The following is a 21,241-nucleotide window of genomic DNA, read 5'->3' on the forward strand; positions in this document are numbered from 1 at the left end:
GTCTATTACTCCTTTTTCGAGAACATCTTCAAATGCTAAGGGGTAGTTTTTTAGATGAACATACTTACCCATTGTTTATAAAAACTTTACACAAACTAAATTAAACTAACACTATAGTACACAATAAAATAACAACTATTGACTATAAATTCAAAAATTTTGTTAAATTACACAATTATTAGTAGAAAATCACGGAAAATAAAGTTCAAAACGTACTTTTGGAAATGATTATTTTCTCTACCACATTAAAAAGTAATAGATAAAACAAGGAGCTTCGATGAAGAGAGTCGATGTCAGCGCCGCTCAGTCGGCAGGAGGCGGGACTAACGCGGTGGTAATACTTCGTGGGAATCTTGACGGAAAATATTCATTTTTACGCTACCTTATTGCAATTTTAGCAAATTACAAACTATTCCTTTATAACTAAAAATTTTGAAAAAATTTATTTGAAAAATGTTACTATTTTCAAGTATACTATCATGCAAGCTAAAAAAGAACGACCAAATTCTATAATATTGAGGAAAAAAACCCCTTTTTTTGGAAAACTTTAAAAATTTTCACCATGCGTTATGTAGAATTGTTAGAAGAAGCTATGTACAAAATTTCATCCAAATATTTTCATAAATAATGTATGTTTTTTGTAATTTGCTGAGCTGTATGGTAAAGTAGCCTCTTAATACATCAAAACTGGCACCGCGCCCATAGACGACCTCGGCAATTTGAAGCAAAATCGTTTCTTATATATCTTGGTAAAGATGCAAAGTCCCTTATAAGAAAATATTTATCCTCACTCTGCCGACGTCGCTTGCGGGCGAGGCAGCAGAATTCCCAAAAAATGATAATTTTGTATTAATATATCAAAACTGGCACCGCGCCCATAGACGACCTCGGCAATTTGAAGCAAAATCGTTTCTTATATATCTTGGTAAAGATGCAAAGTCCCTTATAAGAAAATATTTATCCTCACTCTGCCGACGTCGCTTGCGGGCGAGGCAGCAGAATTCCCAAAAAGTGATAATTTTGTATTAATACATCAAAACTGGCACCGCGCCCATAGACGACCTCGGCAATTTGAAGCAAAATCGTTTCTTATATATCTTGGTAAAGATGCAAAGTCCCTTATGAGAAAATATTTATCCTCACTCTGCCGACGTCGCTTGCGGGCGAGGCAACAGAATTCTCAAAAACTGATAATTTTGTAATAATATATCAAAACTGGCGCCTCGCCCATAGATGACATCGGCAATTTGAAGCTAAATCGTTCCTTATACAGTGTGATTCATTCGTGCACCCTTATAAAATCTGTATTTATTACCCGATTTCGACAATTTTTTTTTAATTGTAGACCGTAAGAAACTCTACCTTACGACAAAGTCATATTTTTTTTGAAAAAACCAAAGCCTATTATTTCACTTTTTAGGTGCAAAAAATGAAGAAATCATATTAGGGAATATTTTTTAGACAAAATTAAGCGCCGTTTGAAATGGGCATATACCAAATTTCATCAAAAATTGTTACAAATTAACAACGTTACAGATAATTGAAAAATATAACTTTTTATCAATTAATTTCATCTGTAGGAAATGTAAATAGTGTTTGTATTATTGTCTGACTTTTATTATAGTTTTTTTTTTCTATAATACTTGTCAATGTAAATTTATGTTGTTTTCCTGATTTTTAGTAACATTTTCAGTAACTAGAGGTTAAAACACTAATCAATTTTTAGATAAATACGATTTTAACCAAGTACATATTTATTGTAAAAACGTGCTACATAATAATTAAATAGAACAAAACACCTTTTGTAGGTAAATAAATGGCAAATAAATAACACCCCACAACATTTTTTATGCAATTTTTCTTTTTGAATAACGAAAGCTCAAACATCAGTGTGACATATTTGTTTCAAAACATCATATAACAAAACTTCCTGTTAATTTTACCAACTTTACAACAATTTGACAGGTATTACAGAAAAAAATGAACTATACCTTTTTTGTCATGGTTTAATAGATCAGATCAAATAAATTCATAAAAAATGATATTTTTCAATTATTTGTAACGATTTTAATTTCTAACCATTTTCGATGAAATTTTGGTATAGTAGAAACCACGAGAGCTGGCAGTGACAGATCGCTTAAAAATGGTATGAATCAAGATATGGACGACTTAGATTATTTCACCATATACATTTAAACGTAGCTTATGTTAGTAATGGAGGTTATATGTCAAACATTGTCAAAGATATTATTAAATGATTTTCCTTTCAAAGGAAACATTTTCGGCTTGTGAAAACACTAACAGATTCATGACAACGCTCACAAGACGTTTCGATTTGAGGTTATAATTATAGAGTAACATCCCTTAGAAGAACAGACGTACTTTTTCGACGTGGCCATTTGAATTGTACAGCAGACATATTAAACTAATGCTATCTCTTTCTAACACACATTACTCTCTAGCGGTTTGTGAACTACGTATGGCATTTGTAAGAGCGGAAAACGATGATTTACTGCCAGCTCTCGTGGCGTCTACTATATATGCCCATTTCAAAAGGCGTTTAATGCAGTGGTGTACTCAGATTTTTTGTAAAAAATTTCCTAATATGATTTCTTCATTTTTAGAACCTAGAAAGTGAAATAGTAGGCCTTGGTTTTTCTAAGAAAAATATGACTGTCCGAAGGTACAGTTTTTGACAATTCAAAAAAAAAAAAATGTCGAAATCAGATAATAAATACAAATTTTACGAGGGTGCTCCGTTTTCAAATGGGTCACACTGTATGTCTTGATAAAGATACAAAGTCCCTTATAAAAAAACATTTATCCTCACTCTGCCGAGGTCGTTTGCGGTCGAGGCAACAGAATTCTCAAAAACTGATAATTTTGTATTGATGTATCAAATGTTATGCCTCGCCCGCAAGCGATCTCGGCGGTTTATGTCAAATGTTTTCTTATAGAAGATTTTTATATTTACTAAGATATATAAGGAACACTTTCCCCTCAAATCGCCGTAGTTACTTGCCGGTGAGGCAGTAGAATTCTCAAAAACTGATGATTTTGTATTAATACAGGGTGTCACACAAAAAACGCCCCTAGCTGTAACTCCGTTACTTACAATCAGATTTTCATGACACAGGTATCAAATGAAATGGTTTTATTAATACTATAATTTATGCTACAAATAAATTTTTTACAACGCCTTCTTCAATTTCAAACGATTATTAACTTTTGTTTTTCATATTGCTGCATATATTTTTCTTCGCGTCATGGGATAGAGATTTTTTTCCTGAATCCATTGATGTACAGGGTGGGCAAATTTGGGTGTTATTATAGGCTATTTCAGAAACGATAAGAGATATGAGAAAAGTAGGTGCCATATCCCGGTCTCTTTTTTCAAGACTAATCCAATTTCGCAAACATCAAACCTCTATCTTTTAAGTTATAGCCAAAAAGTCAAATTTTCGTGATTTCCAAAAAAATGCTCATATTTCGTTTGTTTTTGAAATTAGAGAAATGGGGTTGATACGTTCTTAAGACACTTTTTTAAGTAGAATATGATATGATTTTTGAGATACAACACAAAGTTGTATTTTTTTAAATACAAACTATACTTGATTATGATGATACTGAAAAGAGCATATCTTTAGTTTTCCAATGATGTATCGCATGTATGGTGTATTTGGAGAAAATAAGCGTTAATTTTCAATTCCAAAATATTAAGCGGTAATCTTCAAAATTTTGATTGACGCCGCAAGCTATTTGTTGTATGACAACCTGTATATACAGGCGGTGTCTTTTCTCTGTTAAAATTACATTCAAAATGAATGTATTGTACATCAATGGATTCAGAAAAACAACCTCTATCCAATGACGTGAAGAAAAATATATGGAGCAATTTAAAAAACAAAAGTTAATAATCGCTTAAAATTGAAGATGGCCTTGGAAAAAATTTATTTGTAGCATGAATTATAGTAGTCATCAAACCATTTCATTTGATACCTCGCTCATGAAAATCGGAATGTTAATGACAGAGTTACAGCTTGGAGCGTTTTTTTTCTGACACCCTGTATATTTTGGCAAACTAAGAATCTCTTATAACATATTTACCTTCACTTTGAGGAGGTCGCTTGCGGTCGAGGCGGTAAAATTCTCAAAAACTAAAGATTTTGTATTAATTTATCAAATCAAGTGCCTCGCCCGCAAGCGACCGCGACGATTTGACAACAAATCGTTTCTTATACAGGGTGATTTATAACATACGGAGGAGACTAAATGGGTAGGTACTTGAGGTCAAACTGAAGAGATTTTCTTAATAATGTTTTGTTAAAATCTTAATAGTTACATAGATATCGCATGTTAATTTTTTAAATAAGTTAGCGTCAACTTTTGAGAACCGCTGATATTCACTAAAGAACAATTAAAATACTTGTCAACGCCATCCTCATTTTTGAAGGAGCTGTCAAAGTAGACAATTTAAATGTTTAATTTTAATACGTAATTTATGAAAAGAAATAATAGATGTTAATTTATGAAACGGATAATAATAATGTTTTAAATGCAAAATTACAAAATCTCTAAAACAAGAAAATAACATAATAATAATAATAATCTCTTTATAACATATGTTCAAAGTGCTGTCCTTGCATTACGGCGCACAACTGCGCACGACGAATCCAATTTAACGATAATCGTGGAAATCGTGGACGTATATCCTCTGTAGCGGCAGTGATGCGATGTCGTAGTTCGTCGATTGTATTAACCTCGGTGGCATATACTCTATCCTTCATGAATCCCCATAAAAAAAAGTCCAATGGGTTAAGATCGGGACTACGTGGTGGCCATGGAATAGGTCCACTTCGACCAATCCATTTTTGCCGAAAAGCATTATAGAGGAAATCTCGTACATTACGACTAAAATGTGCCGGACAACCGTCGTGCATAAACCACATCTCACGTCGCATAAGTAGCGGAATATCTTCCAGGAGTACTGGCAGATTTTCTTGTAAAACTGTAAATAAGAAGTTCCATTAAGAGTTCCTGGTAATTCGAAAGGTCCTATTAACGTATTGTTCACAATTCGCGCCCAGAGATTCACTCTGAATCGTTGTTGAAAAGAGCCTTGACGAATAACCTGTGGATTTTCGTCCGACCACACATGGGAATTGTGAACATTTAGAACACCATTTCTGGTAAAACAGCATTCAGCCACTCCCAAATTGCAACCGCAAAGGATAGTCAGCGGGAGTCAGTCCTTGCACTTTTTGAAAATGATAGGGGTGTAAACCGTTACTTTTCAACGTACGCCAAACAAAATTCTGGGATACCTCGAGTTGGTGAGAAATTTGACGAGTACTCGTGCTTCGATCCGATTCCACAATTTCTAGAATTTCTTCTTCCATATTCACTCCATGTCTGTTTAGTCTACCGCCACCAAGACCTTTCTTAGGTTGCAAATTTCATGTCTCTCTTCCCCGCTGGATTAACCGAACAAAAGTGTTTTCAGAAGGGATCTGTCGATTTGGATATCGTTCTAAATACAGACGTCTTGCGTGTGCAGCGTTTTCTCCAGCAGCTCCATAAATAATAAGCATATCTACGTATTCTTCGTTACTGTACATTACCATTGTATTTTTTGATTAGTAAAAATTCTAATTTTGACGTTAAATGACATTGATTATTAAAATTAAATGACATGTCCGTTGCTAGGTAACCAAGTCAACTGGATTGACAGCAATAAAAACATGGTATCAGCGGTTCTCAAAAAGCAAACACCAGTTTTTGAGTGATTTAACAAATTTTTAAATAGCCGTAACTGCCATATTACAAAGATTTTATTATTGGTGCTAATCAGGCATTGCTTAAGTAACCCCGAAATATTCGCAGTTTGAATTTAAACGTAGTGTAATACCGTATATCGTAAGAAATGCTGGGCAATTAATTCAACTTTAATGCTCTATATCTTTGTGATTATTACGTTGTAGTCAAAACATTATTAAGAAAATATCTTCAGTTTGGCCCCTAGTACTTGCTCTTTTAATCTGCTCCGTATGTTATAAATCACCCTGTATATCTTGGTAAAGCAACAAAGTCTCTTATAATAAGACTGTTCCAAGGTCACTTGCAAACGAGGCTATAAAATACTCAAAAACTCAAGATTTTGTATTAATTTATCAAATCCAGCGCCTCGCCCGCAAGCGACCTCGGCGATTTGAAGACAAATCGTTTCTTATATGACTTGGTAAAGCAACAAAGTCTCTTATAAGAAGACTCCGCCAAGGTAACTTAGCGAACGACGCTATAGAGTTCTCAAAAACTCAACATTTTGTATTAATTTATCAAAACCAGCGCCTCGCCCGCAAGCGACCTCGGCGATTTGAAGACAAATCGTTTCTTATATGACTTGGTAAAGCAACAGTCTCTTATAAGAAGACTCCGCCAAGGTCATTTGCGAACGAGGCTATAGAATACTCAAAAACTCAAGATTTTGTATTAATTTATCAAATCTAGCGCCTCGCCCGCAAGCGACCTCGGCGATTTGAAGACAAATCGTTTCTTATATGACTTGGTAAAGCAACAGAGTCTCTTATAAGAAGACTCCGCCAAGGTCATTTGCGAACGAGGCTATAAAATACTCAAAAACTCAAGATTTTGTATTAATTTATCAAATTTAGCGCCTCGCTCGCAAGCGACCTCGGCGATTTGAAGACAAATCGTTTCTTATATGACTTGGTAAAGCAACAAAGTCTCTTATAATAAGACTGCGCCAAGGTCATTTGCGAACAAGGCTATAGAGAATACTCAAAAACTCAAGATTTTGTATTAATTTATCAAATCCAGCGCCTCGCTCGCAAGCGACCTCGGCGATTTGAAGACAAATCGTTTCTTATATGACTTGGTAAAGCAACAGAGTCTCTTATAAGAAGACTCCGCCAAGGTCATTTGCGAACGAGGCTATAGAATACTCAAAAACTCAAGATTTTGTATTAATTTATCAAATCTAGCGCCTCGCCCGCGAGCGACCTCGGCGATTTGAAGACAAATCGTTTCTTATATGACTTGGTAAAGCAACAAAGTCTCTTATAATAAGACTGCGCCAAGGTCACTTGCGAACGAGGCTATAGAATTCTCAAAAACTCAACATTTTGTATTAATTTATCAAATCCAGCGCCTCGCTCGCAAGCGACCTCGGCGATTTGAAGACAAATCGTTTCTTATATGACTTGGTAAAGCAACAGAGTCTCTTATAAGAAGACTCCGCCAAGGTCATTTGCGAACGAGGCTATAGAATACTCAAAAACTCAAGATTTTGTATTAATTTATCAAATCTAGCGCCTCGCCCGCGAGCGACCTCGGCGATTTGAAGACAAATCGTTTCTTATATGACTTGGTAAAGCAACAAAGTCTCTTATAATAAGACTGCGCCAAGGTCATTTGCGAACAAGGCTATAGAGAATACTCAAAAACTCAAGATTTTGTATTAATTTATCAAATTTAGCGCCTCGCCCGCAAGCGACCTCGGCGATTTGAGGTAAAATCGTTTCTTATATATCTTGATAATGATACAAAGTCTCTTATGAGAAGACATTTATGTTTTAAATGTTTAAATTTAGACATTTTACCTTCAACAAGAGTTCCATTAAAAATTCCATTATGATGTGGTGAATAATAACCATCCCTGCATACACATTGATAACTCCCTCGTGTCCAACTCATATACGTTTTAGTTGGTTTATAATAACACTAAAAAAGGAGAAAATTATTCATTTTAGCAATCCAATTTTTTTTTAAATCATTTAAGATTAATTTAGATAATTCCAAGTTGTTTTAGATAAATTTTTGATCCAACACTTTGATAATAATTATAGATTTATTATAAATATAATCTCTAATTATAAATTAGAGAGTGAATGAATAAAGAAGTTTTTGAAGTTATAAAACAACTTTAAATTTCCTCGCAAGAAAACATATCGACTTTTGTAAGGATGGTAAAAGGTTGAGTCACGCGCTACAAGTAGTAAAAAAGAAATTGGGGATCTTTTATGATTTCTTGGAAATTTTACGATAACGATTTCGTCGTCGATTTCCAAAACGACAAGTGTCAAGGATTTACTTTTATTTTTATTCCTATTTGTGCCAATTTTTTCCGCCCAATTTTAATACTTACTTTTGAGGTTTTATTATGACATTTATGAGATCCGTGAAAAGCTTCAATTTCCGTCGGGGTTGAAATCAATTTCATTTCGCATTGATTCACCTCAAATTTCGATATATCCACGTCTAAACTTAAAAATCCTTTCAATCTAAAACACAATTTAATTACAATTAAGCTCTTTTAATTTCGGTTAATTTTACCCGTGTCTTCCTGGTGGTGGTATTGAGACGCTATAAGACATTAACCATTTTCGCGCTGAACAAGAGTAATAAGGAAACGTCCACCATCCTCGGTACGAAATATCGGGGGGGCTTGAAATAAATTTTGGCGATCGAAGACTTGGAGTTGAATCTGCGTCCGCGTACCAAGGGTAATCCGATGAAAGTTTTTGTCCAATTTCTGGTATGCCTTCTTTAAGTTTTGTTGGACCACCCATTTCCAAACCTTGTCTTTGCCACCAAATACAATTTCGTAATTCCCTCGTTGATGAATTGATTGCCAAAACTCGTGCGGATATTATGTTTATGTCGGATACGATGAGATCTTTTGGGATGACATCTTGAAGATCTAAATAAGGACAAAAAAATAAATAAAAGAGAGAAAAAGTTTAAGCTTTTTAAACTTCAAGCTTTTATTAGTAAAGTAATATTGAAAACTAACTTCAGGAAGTAAAAATTTCTTTTTTGACTATTAGTTTATTTATAAAAATTTCTTTACCAATCAATTACTAAAATAATCTATAATCTGTTATATAGATAATATCTTAATTCCTATTTAAGTTTGTAAGTATGATTTCAAAAACATTTTTTTGGATGATTCTAATTAAAAGCGCCATCATTAGATATCAAGAAAAAAGAATCGCATTTAATCTCGGCGTGTTATCGAATCGTTATCTCGAATAAAATACACTTGATACTCGCTTAGATTAGTTTTGCTGTTAGTATTGTGTTGTGCCAGGAACAATTAGGAATGCCATTGTATAAATATGCAATTCTTTTTTTAAATTTCTAAAGTGTGATGGAATGAATTAAGATATGGATAAAACAAAGTAAGTTTCAATTAATTTAATTCATTAATTATAATTGAGTTAAATATTCAGTTGAAAGAATAATAATTATTTATTTATTTATGTTAGCAACATTTAAATACACCGAATTCTGTAATTTATCATCTGGATACATTAATCATTTCGATTAAGATAAACACATCCGTTTTTAAAAAAATTCGGTTAATCAGAGCGGCAAAGATAATAAATTAGGTTTGATACATTACAATTTATCTAGATTACAAAAAACAATGAAATTCGTTTAGAACAAACTCATAGAAAAAAACGTTGAACATGCCGAAAAGGTGGCAAAAATGATGTCACATTTATTTATATTAATATAACATTTTAAACATTTCACAAATGATATTTATTATTGTTATTATACTTTTAGTTCAATAAAAATATACAACAATCTAACGCTGAATAACAATTGGAACGCATCATGATGACACAAAAAACACGTTAAAAATACTAGATTAATTTCAGTTGTTATAAAACTTCTATTATAAAATAAGTTTAAAATGTCAACCTCAATTTTGACATATTTATAATCTTCATTAAAAATCCTTTAAAATGAGTACAAACACGACATATTTATCTTCAATATTAATGAAGTTATGGTCAACTTCCGGTTAAAAACGTCAACGTCAATTTTGACATACATATTTGTAATCGTCGTGAAAAATCCTTTAAAATGAGCCCAAACATGATAGGTTTAATTTCAATATTACTCGAGATATAAGCAACTTCCGGTTTGAAATGTCAATGTCATTTTGACATAATCTTAATTTTTATAAAATGTCTTAATATTTGTCAAACAAAAATATATCAAAAATTAAGGTTGGTATTAATATTTAAAAATTAAATTGCTAACTTCATTGTTGCCAACTTCGGGTTTAATGTTTTTTATTCTAACTTTTTTGTTTTTTGAGATAACTTCATCATGTTTGGACTCATTTTAAAGGTTTTTTAATGAAGATGACAAATATGTCAAAATTGACGTTGACGTTTCCAACCGGAAGTGATTGTATCTCCACTAATATTAAAGTTAAATATGTCGAGTTTGGACTTATTTTAAAGGATTTTTTATGAAGTTAACAAATATGTCAAAATGAAAAGTTGAAAATTCGAACTTGTGTTTTAATGCTAACTTCGGGTTTAATGTTTTTTAAGATAAATGCATCATGTTTGGACTTATTTTAAAGGTTTTTTTAATAAAAAATACATCATGAAAGAACACCATGAAGTTGTCTATTATATGATAACTAACTTCAGGTTCAAAATGTCAACCTCAATTTTGACATATTTGTAATCTTCATTAAAAATCCTTTAAAATGAGTACAAACACGACATATTTATCTTCAATATTAATGAAGTTATGGTCAACTTCCGGTTAAAAACGTCAACGTCAATTTTGACATACATATTTGTAATCGCCGTGAAAAATCCTTTAAAATGAGCCCAAACATGATAGGTTTAATTTCAATATTACTCGAGATATAAGCAACTTCCGGTTTGAAATGTCAATGTCATTTTGACATAATCTTAATTTTTATAAAATGTCTTAATATTTGTCAAACAAAAATATATCAAAAATTAAGGTAGGTATTAATATTTAAAAATTAAATTGCTAACTTCATTGTTGCCAACTTCGGGTTTAATGTTTTTTATTCTAACTTTTTTGTTTTTTGAGATAACTTCATCATGTTTGGACTCATTTTAAAGGTTTTTTAATGAAGATGACAAATATGTCAAAATTGACGTTGACGTTTCCAACCGGAAGTGATTGTATCTCCACTAATATTAAAGTTAAATATGTCGAGTTTGGACTTATTTTAAAGGATTTTTTATGAAGTTGACAAATATGTCAAAATGAAAAGTTGAAAATTCGAACTTGTGTTTTAATGCTAACTTCGGGTTTAATGTTTTTTGAGATAAATGCATCATGTTTGGCCTTATTTTAAAGGTTTTTTTAATAAAGAATACATCATGAAAGAACACCATGAAGTTGTCTATTATATGATAACTAACTTCAGGTTTAAAATGTCAACCTCAATTTTAACATACTTGTAATCTTCATTAAAAATCCTTTAAAATGAGTACAAACACGACATATTTATCTTCAATATTAATGAAGTTATGGTCAACTTCCGGTTAAAAACGTCAACGTCAATTTTGACATACATATTTGTAATCGCCGTGAAAAATCCTTTAAAATGAGCCCAAACATGATAGGTTTAATTTCAATATTACTCGAGATATAAGCAACTTCCGGTTTGAAATGTCAATGTCATTTTGACATAATCTTAATTTTTATAAAATGTCTTAATATTTGTCAAACAAAAATATATCAAAAATTAAGGTAGGTATTAATATTTAAAAATTAAATTGCTAACTTCATTGTTGCCAACTTCGGGTTTAATGTTTTTTATTCTAACTTTTTTGTTTTTTGAGATAACTTCATCATGTTTGGACTCATTTTAAAGGTTTTTTAATGAAGATGACAAATATGTCAAAATTGACGTTGACGTTTCCAACCGGAAGTGATTGTATCTCCACTAATATTAAAGTTAAATATGTCGAGTTTGGACTTATTTTAAAGGATTTTTTATGAAGTTGACAAATATGTCAAAATGAAAAGTTGAAAATTCGAACTTGTGTTTTAATGCTAACTTCGGGTTTAATGTTTTTTGAGATAAATGCATCATGTTTGGCCTTATTTTAAAGGTTTTTTTAATAAAGAATACATCATGAAAGAACACCATGAAGTTGTCTATTATATGATAACTAACTTCAGGTTTAAAATGTCAACCTCAATTTTAACATACTTGTAATCTTCATTAAAAATCCTTTAAAATGAGTACAAACACGACATATTTATCTACAATATTAATGAAGTTATGGTCAACTTCCGGTTAAAAACGTCAACGTCAATTTTGACATATTTGTAATCGTCGTGAAAAATCCTTTAAAATGAGCCCAAACATTATACGTTTAATTCCAATATTACTCGAGATATAAGCAACTTCCGGTTTGAAATGTCAATGTCATTTTGACATAATCTTAATTTTTATAAAATGTCTTAATATTTGTCAAACAAAAACAAAAATATATCAAAAATTAAGGTTGGTATTAATATTTAAAAATTAAATTGCTAACTTCATTGTTGCCAACTTCGGGTTTAATGTTTTTTATTCTAACTTTTTTGTTTTTTGAGATAACTTCATCATGTTTGGACTCATTTTCAAGGTTTTTTAATGAAGATGACAAATATGTCAAAATTGACGTTGACGTTTCCAACCGGAAGTGATTGTATCTCCACTAATATTAAAGTTAAATATGTCGAGTTTGGACTTATTTTAAAGGATTTTTTATGAAGTTAACAAATATGTCAAAATGAAAAGTTGAAAATTCGAACTTGTGTTTTAATGCTAACTTCGGGTTTAATGTTTTTTGAGATAAATGCATCATGTTTGGCCTTATTTTAAAGGTTTTTTTAATAAAGAATACATCATGAAAGAACACCATGAAGTTGTCTATTATATGATAACTAACTTCAGGTTTAAAATGTCAACCTCAATTTTAACATACTTGTAATCTTCATTAAAAATCCTTTAAAATGAGTACAAACACGACATATTTATCTTCAATATTAATGAAGTTATGGTCAACTTCCGGTTAAAAACGTCAACGTCAATTTTAACATACATATTTGTAATCGTCGTGAAAAATCCTTTAAAATGAGCCCAAACATGATAGGTTTAATTTCAATATTACTCGAGATATAAGCAATTTCCGGTTTGAAATGTCAATGTCATTTTGACATAATCTTAATTTTTATAAAATGTCTTAATATTTGTCAAACAAAAACAAAAATATATCAAAAATTAAGGTTGGTATTAATATTTAAAAATTAAATTGCTAACTTCATTGTTGCCAACTTTGGGTTTAATGTTTTTTATTCTAACTTTTTTGTTTTTTGAGATAAGTGCGTCATCTTTGGACTCATTTTAAAGGTTTTTTAATGAACATGACAAATATGTCAAAATTGACGTTGATGTTTCCAACCGGAAGTGATTGTATCTCCACTAATATTAAAGTTAAATATGTCGAGTTTGGACTTATTTTAAAGGATTTTTTATGAAGTTGACAAATATGTCAAAATGAAAAGTTGAAAATTCGAACTTGTGTTTTAATGCTAACTTCGGGTTTAATGTTTCTTATTCCAACTTTTTTGTTTTTTGAGATAAATGCGTTATGTTTGGACTTATTTTAAAGGTTTTTTTAATAAAGAATACATCATGAAAGAACACCATGAAGTTGTCTATTATATGATAACTAACTTCAGGTTTAAAATGTCAACCTCAATTTTAACATTGTAACATTTGTAATCTTCATTAAAAATCCTTTAAAATGAGTACAAACACGACATATTTATCTTCAATATTAATGAAGTTATGATCAACTTCCGGTTAACAATGTCAACGTCAATTTTGACATATTTGTAATCGTCGTGAAAAATCCTTTAAAATGAGTCCAAACATGATACGTTTAATTCCAATATTACTCGAGATATAAGCAACTTCCGGTTTGAAATGTCAATGTCATTTTGACACATTCTTAATTTTTATAAAATGTCTTAATATTTGTCAAACAAAAATATATCAAAAATTAAGGTTGGTATTAATATTTAAAAATTAAATTGCTAACTTCAATGTTGCCAACTTCGGGTTTAATGTTTTTTATTCAAACTTTTTTGTTTTTTGAGATAACTTCATCATGTTTGGACTCATTTTAAAGGTTTTTTAATGAAGATGACAAATATGTCAAAATTGACGTTGACGTTTCCAACCGGTAGTGATTGTATCTCCACTAATATTAAAGTTAAATATGTCGAGTTTGGACTTATTTTAAAGGATTTTTTATGAAGTTGACAAATATGTCAAAATGAAAAGTTGAAAATTCGAACTTGTGTTTTAATGCTAACTTCGGGTTTAATGTTTCTTATTCCAACTTTTTTGTTTTTTGAGATAAATGCATCATGTTTGGACTTATTTTAAAGGTTTTTTTTAATAAAGAATACATCATGAACAAAGCTCGGATATTTCGGTACCATCTCAGTAGCGTCGTCAGCGCAGAACCTATGGGGCGCGAATATAAATGCTCTCCCACCACCCGAACTACCGTTCCGATCGCTCACACATCTACAAGCATGCTAGGCCTGCATTTATCTGTGGTGCGTTCCGAGAATTCAGTGCCAATTTATTTAATATCCTTTATTTACCGTTAAATCCATTTCATTTTCTGAATTAGAATTGTACTATTGTTTCAGTTTTTATAATTTAAAACCGAGTGTATTGAATATTTTATTTAATTATCATCAAATATTTTCTTGCTTTTTCATAATTAGAAGGGCTTGTTTTCCAAACAGGAACTGAGAGTCGAGAAAAATTATGATAAAGTACATAATTACTTGCTTATTTAGCGTTAATACAGATTCTTGCTAATGCGCGCCTATGGATTACCATGACAACGCTGTAGACCAGTGAACTCGGAACCTTGGCTATGCGTCGCTCGTTAATAACGCAACATTCATGAACTGGTCGACTGGACTTAGGTACCGAAAAATCCGAGCTCTAATCATGAAAGAACACCATGAAGTTGTCTATTACATGATAACTAACTTCAGGTTTAAAATGTCAACCTCAATTTTAACATATTTGTAATCTTCATTAAAAATCCTTTAAAATGAGTACAAACACGACATATTTATCTTCAATATTAATGAAGTTATGGTCAACTTCCGGTTAAAAACGTCAACGTCAATTTTGACATACATATTTGTAATCGTCGTGAAAAATCCTTTAAAATGAGCCCAAACATGATAGGTTTAATTTCAATATTACTCGAGATATAAGCAACTTCCGGTTTGAAATGTCAATGTCATTTTGACGTAATCTTAATTTTTATAAAATGTCTTAATATTTGTCAAACAAAAACAAAAATATATCAAAAATTAAGGTTGGTATTAATATTTAAAAATTAAATTGCTAACTTCATTGTTGCCAACTTCGGGTTTAATGTTTTTTATTCTAACTTTTTTGTTTTTTGAGATAAGTGCGTCATCTTTGGACTCATTTTAAAGGTTTTTTAATGAAGATGACAAATATGTCAAAATTGACGTTGACGTTTCAAACCGGAAGTGATTGTATTTCCATTAATATTAAAGTTAAATATGTCGAGTTTGGACTCATTTTAAAGGATTTTTTATGAAGATTACGACTATAATAATAAAATTGAAGTTGACATTGACAACTGAACGTTTTTTTCATGACTAAACTCGAATGTTCTAGTTCTAGTTTTAGTTTAATAAAAATATACAACACAGTAATATATTATAGTAATTAGCGCTACCTAGCACTGCCACTAGAATTAATACTAGACCGAAAACTAGAATCATTCGGATTTAGCCGCACGTCTTTCAAGACGGCTAAACCCGAATGGTTCTAGTTCTAGGTCTTGTGTTAGTTCTAGTGATAGTGCTAGTTTTTAGGTCTTGTGTTAGTTCTAGTTCTAGGTCTAATTTTAGTTCTAATGAGTGTTAATTCTAATCTTAGTTGTTATAATATAATATAACATACTTATAAGATAACATTTTATCTAAAACGCTTAGTAAAAAGGTATCTAGCATAAATAAATTAATAAAGCCAGAGATCAAGACGACATCACCGCTTATTAAGATTAATGCTGATAACACGTTTGTTCTTATTTTACTTTAACAACATTAATAAAAATGGCTGGTCTTTCGTACAGAGTGGTTCAAATTCGATTGAACGATTGAGATATTATTGTCATAATATCTCAAAATCTAAACCCGAAAAAATTTTTTTGGCTACATCATCAAATTCTTTGTAAAAAAGTGAATTTATTTAAAAAAAAAAGATCGAGACATGTAAGATACTTTTTTTCTAACTCTTATAGTTTCCGAGATAGCCTATTCGGACATCCAATTTGAACCACCCTGTACATATATCAATATTACAGAGTGGTTCATAGATTAGGTAGTTTTAAGGCAATATTATATCTTTTTCTTTGTGCTTTTCTTGACATATTTTCTATATTGAGTTAAAGTAGGCAATGAGAAGTGGTTGCGTGATGATAAATTAGTGTCTTTTACCTCTTTGAGTCGCTATGTTGAGCAGCATATTAGATTGACTTAGGATGGTTTAATTTTTTAATGCTTTGATGCATATAAATATTACTTGACCTTGAATATCTCCAAGATTCGTTAAAAAAGTTTTTTAAAAAAGAATACATCATGAAAGAACACCATGAAGTTGTTTATTATATGATAACTAACTTCAGGTTTAAAATGTCAATTTTGACATATTTGTAATATTCATTAAAAATCCTTTAAAATGAGTACAAACACGACATATTTATCTTCAATATTAATGAAGTTATGATCTTCATGAACTTCCGGTTAAGAATGTCAACGTCAATTTTGACATATTTGTAATCGTCGTGAAAAATCCTTTAAAATGAGTCCAAACATGATACGTTTAATTCCAATATTACTCGAGATATAAGCAACTTCCGGTTTGAAATGTCAATGTCATTTTGACACATTCTTAATTTTTATAAAATATCTTAGTATTTGTCACAAAAACAAAAATATAATTAAAAAAAAATAAAAAATTAAGGTTGGTATTAATATTTAAAAATTAAATTGCTATCTTCATTGTTGCTAACTTCGGGTTTAACGTTTTTTATTCTAACTTTTTTGTTTTTTGAGATAAGTGCGTCATCTTTGGACTCATTTTAAAGGTTTTTTAATGAAGATGACAAATATGTCAAAATTGACGTTGACGTTTCAAACCGGAAGTGATTGTATTTCCATTAATATTAAAGTTAAATATATCGAGTTTGGACTCATTTTAAAGGATTTTTTATGAAACTCACAAATATGTCAAAATTGGGGTTTCTCTTACGGTTTCAGAGATACAGGGTGTTTTTCAAAAAAAAGTGCATTTTCTAAAAATCGTCATAACTTTTTTCTTATTGATAAATCTTCTTTTTTGTGAAAACATTTCCGAAGCAACTTTTTAGGTAGCACACTTGATATCTCGTTCTTTGAAATATACAACTTGAAAACTTTTAAGTTTATGAGTATCTATCTGTCAAATTTTGATTCCAGTTGTAAGTGTTAGTACTTATCGTTAGAGTATTACTTAGTTGTCATCAACTTTCAATTATGAAAAATGAGACATAACAGTATGTAGTAATGTATAGTATGTAATATATAGGTGTTCCATTTAAAAAAATCATTTTTATGTCAATAACTACTAAAATATTGCTTTGAGGGAAAGCTACTGATATCATTTTTCCTCTATCTCTTATAGAAAGAAAGAGGAGTTTCCATTTAAAAGTGTCCAATTTGGCCCAGCCTGTATAAATATATCAATATTACAGGGTGGTTCATAGATTAGGTAGTTTTAAGGCATTATTATATCTTTTTCTTTGTGCTTTTCTTGGCATATTTTCTATATTGAGTTAAAGTAGGCAATGAGAAGTGGTTGCGTGATGATAAATTAGTGTCTTTTACCTCTTTGAGTCGCTATGTTGAGCAGCGTATTAGATTGACTTGGGTTGGTTTAATTTTTTAATGCTTTGATGCATATAAATATGACTTGACCTTGAATATCTCCAAGATACGTTAAAAAAGTTTTTTAAAAAAGAATACATCATGAAAGAACACCATGAAGTTGTTTATTATATGATAACTAACTTCGGGTTTAAAATGTCAATTTTGACATATTTGTAATATTCATTAAAAATCCTTTAAAATGAGTATAAACACGACATATTTATCTTCAATATTAATGAAGTTATGATCAACTTCCGGTTAAGAATGTTGAAGTCAATTTTGACATATTTGTAATCGTCGTGAAAAATCCTTTAAAATGAGTCCAAACATGATACGTTTAATTCCAATATTACTCGAAATATAAGCAACTTCCGGTTTGAAATGTCAATGTCATTTTGACACATTCTTAATTTTTATAAAATATCTTAGTATTTGTCACAAAAATAAAAATATAATTAAAAAAAAATAAAAAATTAAGGTTGGTATTAACATTTAAAAATTAAATTGCTATCTTCATTGTTGCTAACTTCGGGTTTAAGGTTTTTTTATTGTAACTTTTTTGTTTTTTGAGATAAATGCATCATGTTTGGACTCATTTTAAAGGTTTTTTAATGAAGATGACAAATATGTCAAAATTGACGTTGACGTTTCAAACCGGAAGTGATTGTATTTCCATTAATATTAAAGTTAAATATATCGAGTTTGGACTCATTTTAAAGGATTTTTTATGAAACTCACAAATATGTCAAAATTGGGGTTTCTTTTACGGTTTCGGAGATACAGGGTGTTTTGCAAAAAAGTGCATTCTTTAAAAATCGTCATAACTTTTTTCTTATTGATAAATCTTCTTTTCTGTGAAAACATTTCCGAAGCAACTTTTTAGGTAGAATTCGATGGAATAAGTTAGCTTTCCCTCAAAGCAATATTTTAGCAGTTATTGACATAAAAATGGAACATCCTATACATTTTTGCTAATTCGACGGGAGCATAAAATTTTCTTTGCAAAAATATGGCATACTTGATATCTCGTTCTTTGAAATATATAAAAATTATGAAAAATGGGACATAATATGAATAATAATAATAAAAAAATTCCCATTTCCATTTAAAAGTGTCCAATTTGGCCCAGCCTGTATAAATATATCAATATTACAGGGTGGTTCATAGATTAGGTAGTTTTAAAGCATTATTATATCTTTCTCTTGGGTTGGTTTAATTTTTTAATGCTTTGAATGTCATTTCATTCAAGATATAACACATAGTCTTATAAATATATCAACAATTTTTTATTTATTTACTTTCAGTTATAACATAGCACAACTTCCCGATAACATTTTAAACGACTTACGTTGTTCAAAATGTCAACAATTTCTCTCATGTGGTCCTATTACCATTTTGGCAACAACGGGAGCAAGTTGGTGCGGAAGATGTTACACAAAAGACTCCGATAATTTTCGAGCGACAGCTTATGAAGCAGTTGCCGCTTATTTCTTGTTTCGTTGCAAAAATTGGAAGAAACATTGCGCTTATCTCCTCAATTGGGACGAAATTTTGGATCACGAGGACACCTGCACTTTCGGAAGTTGTTGCGGAATTCTTTGTAACAACCCCGGCGTGTTTTTCAAATCGGATAATAATCTCGATTTTAATAAAGGTAATTGCAAAAATATATCATAAATCATTAAAAATAACGAGAAATAATTGTTTATATTTTTTTATATTGTTTTCTACGTATGTACGTTTTTTATTTCCGATAACATAAAATTTATTTTTAAACGATACGTAATAAACAATATAAGTACCCACTAAAAGTTAATACGGAATTTTTTTGATCTTTTCGAAAAGTGATAAAGACCGTAAAAACTCAATAAAACAAGATTACAAAATTGTAATCCGATTTTAAATGGAATTTATTTTTATTTTCAGGGATAGAGACAGTTTACAACATTCCAGAAGCGATTCTCGAGATTTTAACCTGCAGCCTTTGCGAATATTACCTCTGTTCAACGCCGATTTTTGTAAGCGCGGAAGGAAAAAGCGTTTGCCATCGATGCTTCGCAATAAAAAATCAAATGTTACCCAGCAATTTCGTCCGACACCACGCTTTAGAAAAAATTTTAACTTTAATGCTATTTCCTTGCGTATTTCGACATCGAGGTTGCACGAAATTCTTTCGATTCGGCTCAAACACCACGGAGCACGAAAAAGAATGTTCATACGGACAGGTACAAAAGAAACCATTAAAAAAGTACACCGAAGGTAAAAAAGAACGAGGAGTTATCGAAACCCATTCCGGACATACTTACGGCACGATTACACCGAATTCGCAATTTTTTGTAGCCCAGGAAAAAGTTACGAGTAATAATTCGTTTCGAATTGACCCTATTAAAATGATCCCGAACGAAGCGCAAGGATTTTTTATTAAACAATTAATGAATCATCGCGAAAATTTAGTTGAAAATCGGTGGAGAAATTCGAAATTAAATAACGACGTTTATTACAAACCGACTGAAATAAACAATTTTATCGAAAATCCTCCAACATCTCCCACTTCAAGCTCTTATTATCATAATTACATCAAACCGAATCATGTCGATGATTTCTATCAACGTCAAACATCCAAGAATGGACCAATAACTAAAGAGCCAAATACAAGAAATGATTACGTCGACGAAGGTTTCAATTCGACCGATAGTGACTCGAGGAAATATCAATCATTTAACTCCGAGAGTCCAATATCGCCGAATTCGCCGAGAAGTTCCGTTTATGCACATTCATCACCGATTACATTGAACCCAAACGATTTGGACACATTCTCTAACTTTGATTTTAACGTTAAAAGAAACGAGAGTGTTAATTCCGATGGAAGAAATAGGAATAATTTACAATATAATGGAAGTTTTAGGAATTAATGTTTCAAATTATGATTTAGGAGTGGGTTAATTTAATTCATAGAATTTAATGTATTATTTTGAATAGGAATTTTTATTACATAATTTGTTGAGATTAAAAATAAATGAGTAGATTTAGATTTTTTTTTAGTTTAGTCGATCATATCAAATTTAAAGGTTATATCATAACATCCAGCTTAAAAACGCTGCCAAAGGTAGAAGTGCTCATTAAAAAAGAATGTTTCATCATCAAAAAGTAGAATAAAAGTTGTAGGTGCAGTTTTAGTTGGGATGATCGAAATCGATTTGATGCATCATCATAGAAGTAGTAGTGTCTTCGTGGTATGATGTAAAAATGGAAGAAGAATAGGATCTTTTATTATTGCGAAGAGGGTCGTCTCCAGAAGTGTCAGAAGTAAACAGATGATTTTTGCAAGACAAAAACAAATTTTTCCACATTAATATCAATCAGTTCAATTTTGTATTAGTTCTGAACAATACTA

At 30.8% G+C, this 21,241-nt stretch overlaps 2 protein-coding genes across 2 annotated transcripts in view; one reads left to right on the forward strand and one right to left on the reverse strand.

Annotated features, from left to right (window-relative positions):
- Nucleotides 1-21,241, reverse strand: part of LOC111414642 (probable G-protein coupled receptor CG31760) — a 47,842-nt gene that overhangs the window by 11,022 nt on the left and 15,579 nt on the right. Inside the window, exons 4-6 of the mRNA XM_023046036.2 lie at nt 8,353-8,719; nt 8,165-8,300; nt 7,620-7,740 (exon numbers count right to left, since the gene is read on the reverse strand). Coding sequence (XP_022901804.2) covers nt 7,620-7,740; nt 8,165-8,300; nt 8,353-8,719 — 624 coding nt within the window. The remainder of the gene's footprint in view (nt 1-7,619; nt 7,741-8,164; nt 8,301-8,352; nt 8,720-21,241) is intronic.
- On the forward strand, nt 9,091-20,878 carry LOC111414643 (uncharacterized). The gene is made up of 3 exons (XM_023046037.2): nt 9,091-9,200; nt 19,152-19,501; nt 19,774-20,878. The coding sequence occupies exons 1-3, from the start codon at nt 9,187-9,189 to the stop codon at nt 20,757-20,759; spliced, it is 1,350 nt and encodes a 449-aa protein (XP_022901805.1). The 5' UTR covers nt 9,091-9,186; the 3' UTR covers nt 20,760-20,878.

This window comes from Onthophagus taurus, chromosome 5, assembly GCF_036711975.1.
Source record: "Onthophagus taurus isolate NC chromosome 5, IU_Otau_3.0, whole genome shotgun sequence".
Taxonomy (NCBI): Eukaryota; Metazoa; Arthropoda; class Insecta; order Coleoptera; family Scarabaeidae; genus Onthophagus; species Onthophagus taurus.

Coding starts and splice junctions, on each gene's coding strand:
- LOC111414643 (XM_023046037.2), top strand. Junction 19,502..19,773: donor TAATCTCGATTTTAATAAAG/GTAATTGCAAAA, acceptor TTTTATTTTCAG/GGATAGAGACAGTTTACAAC.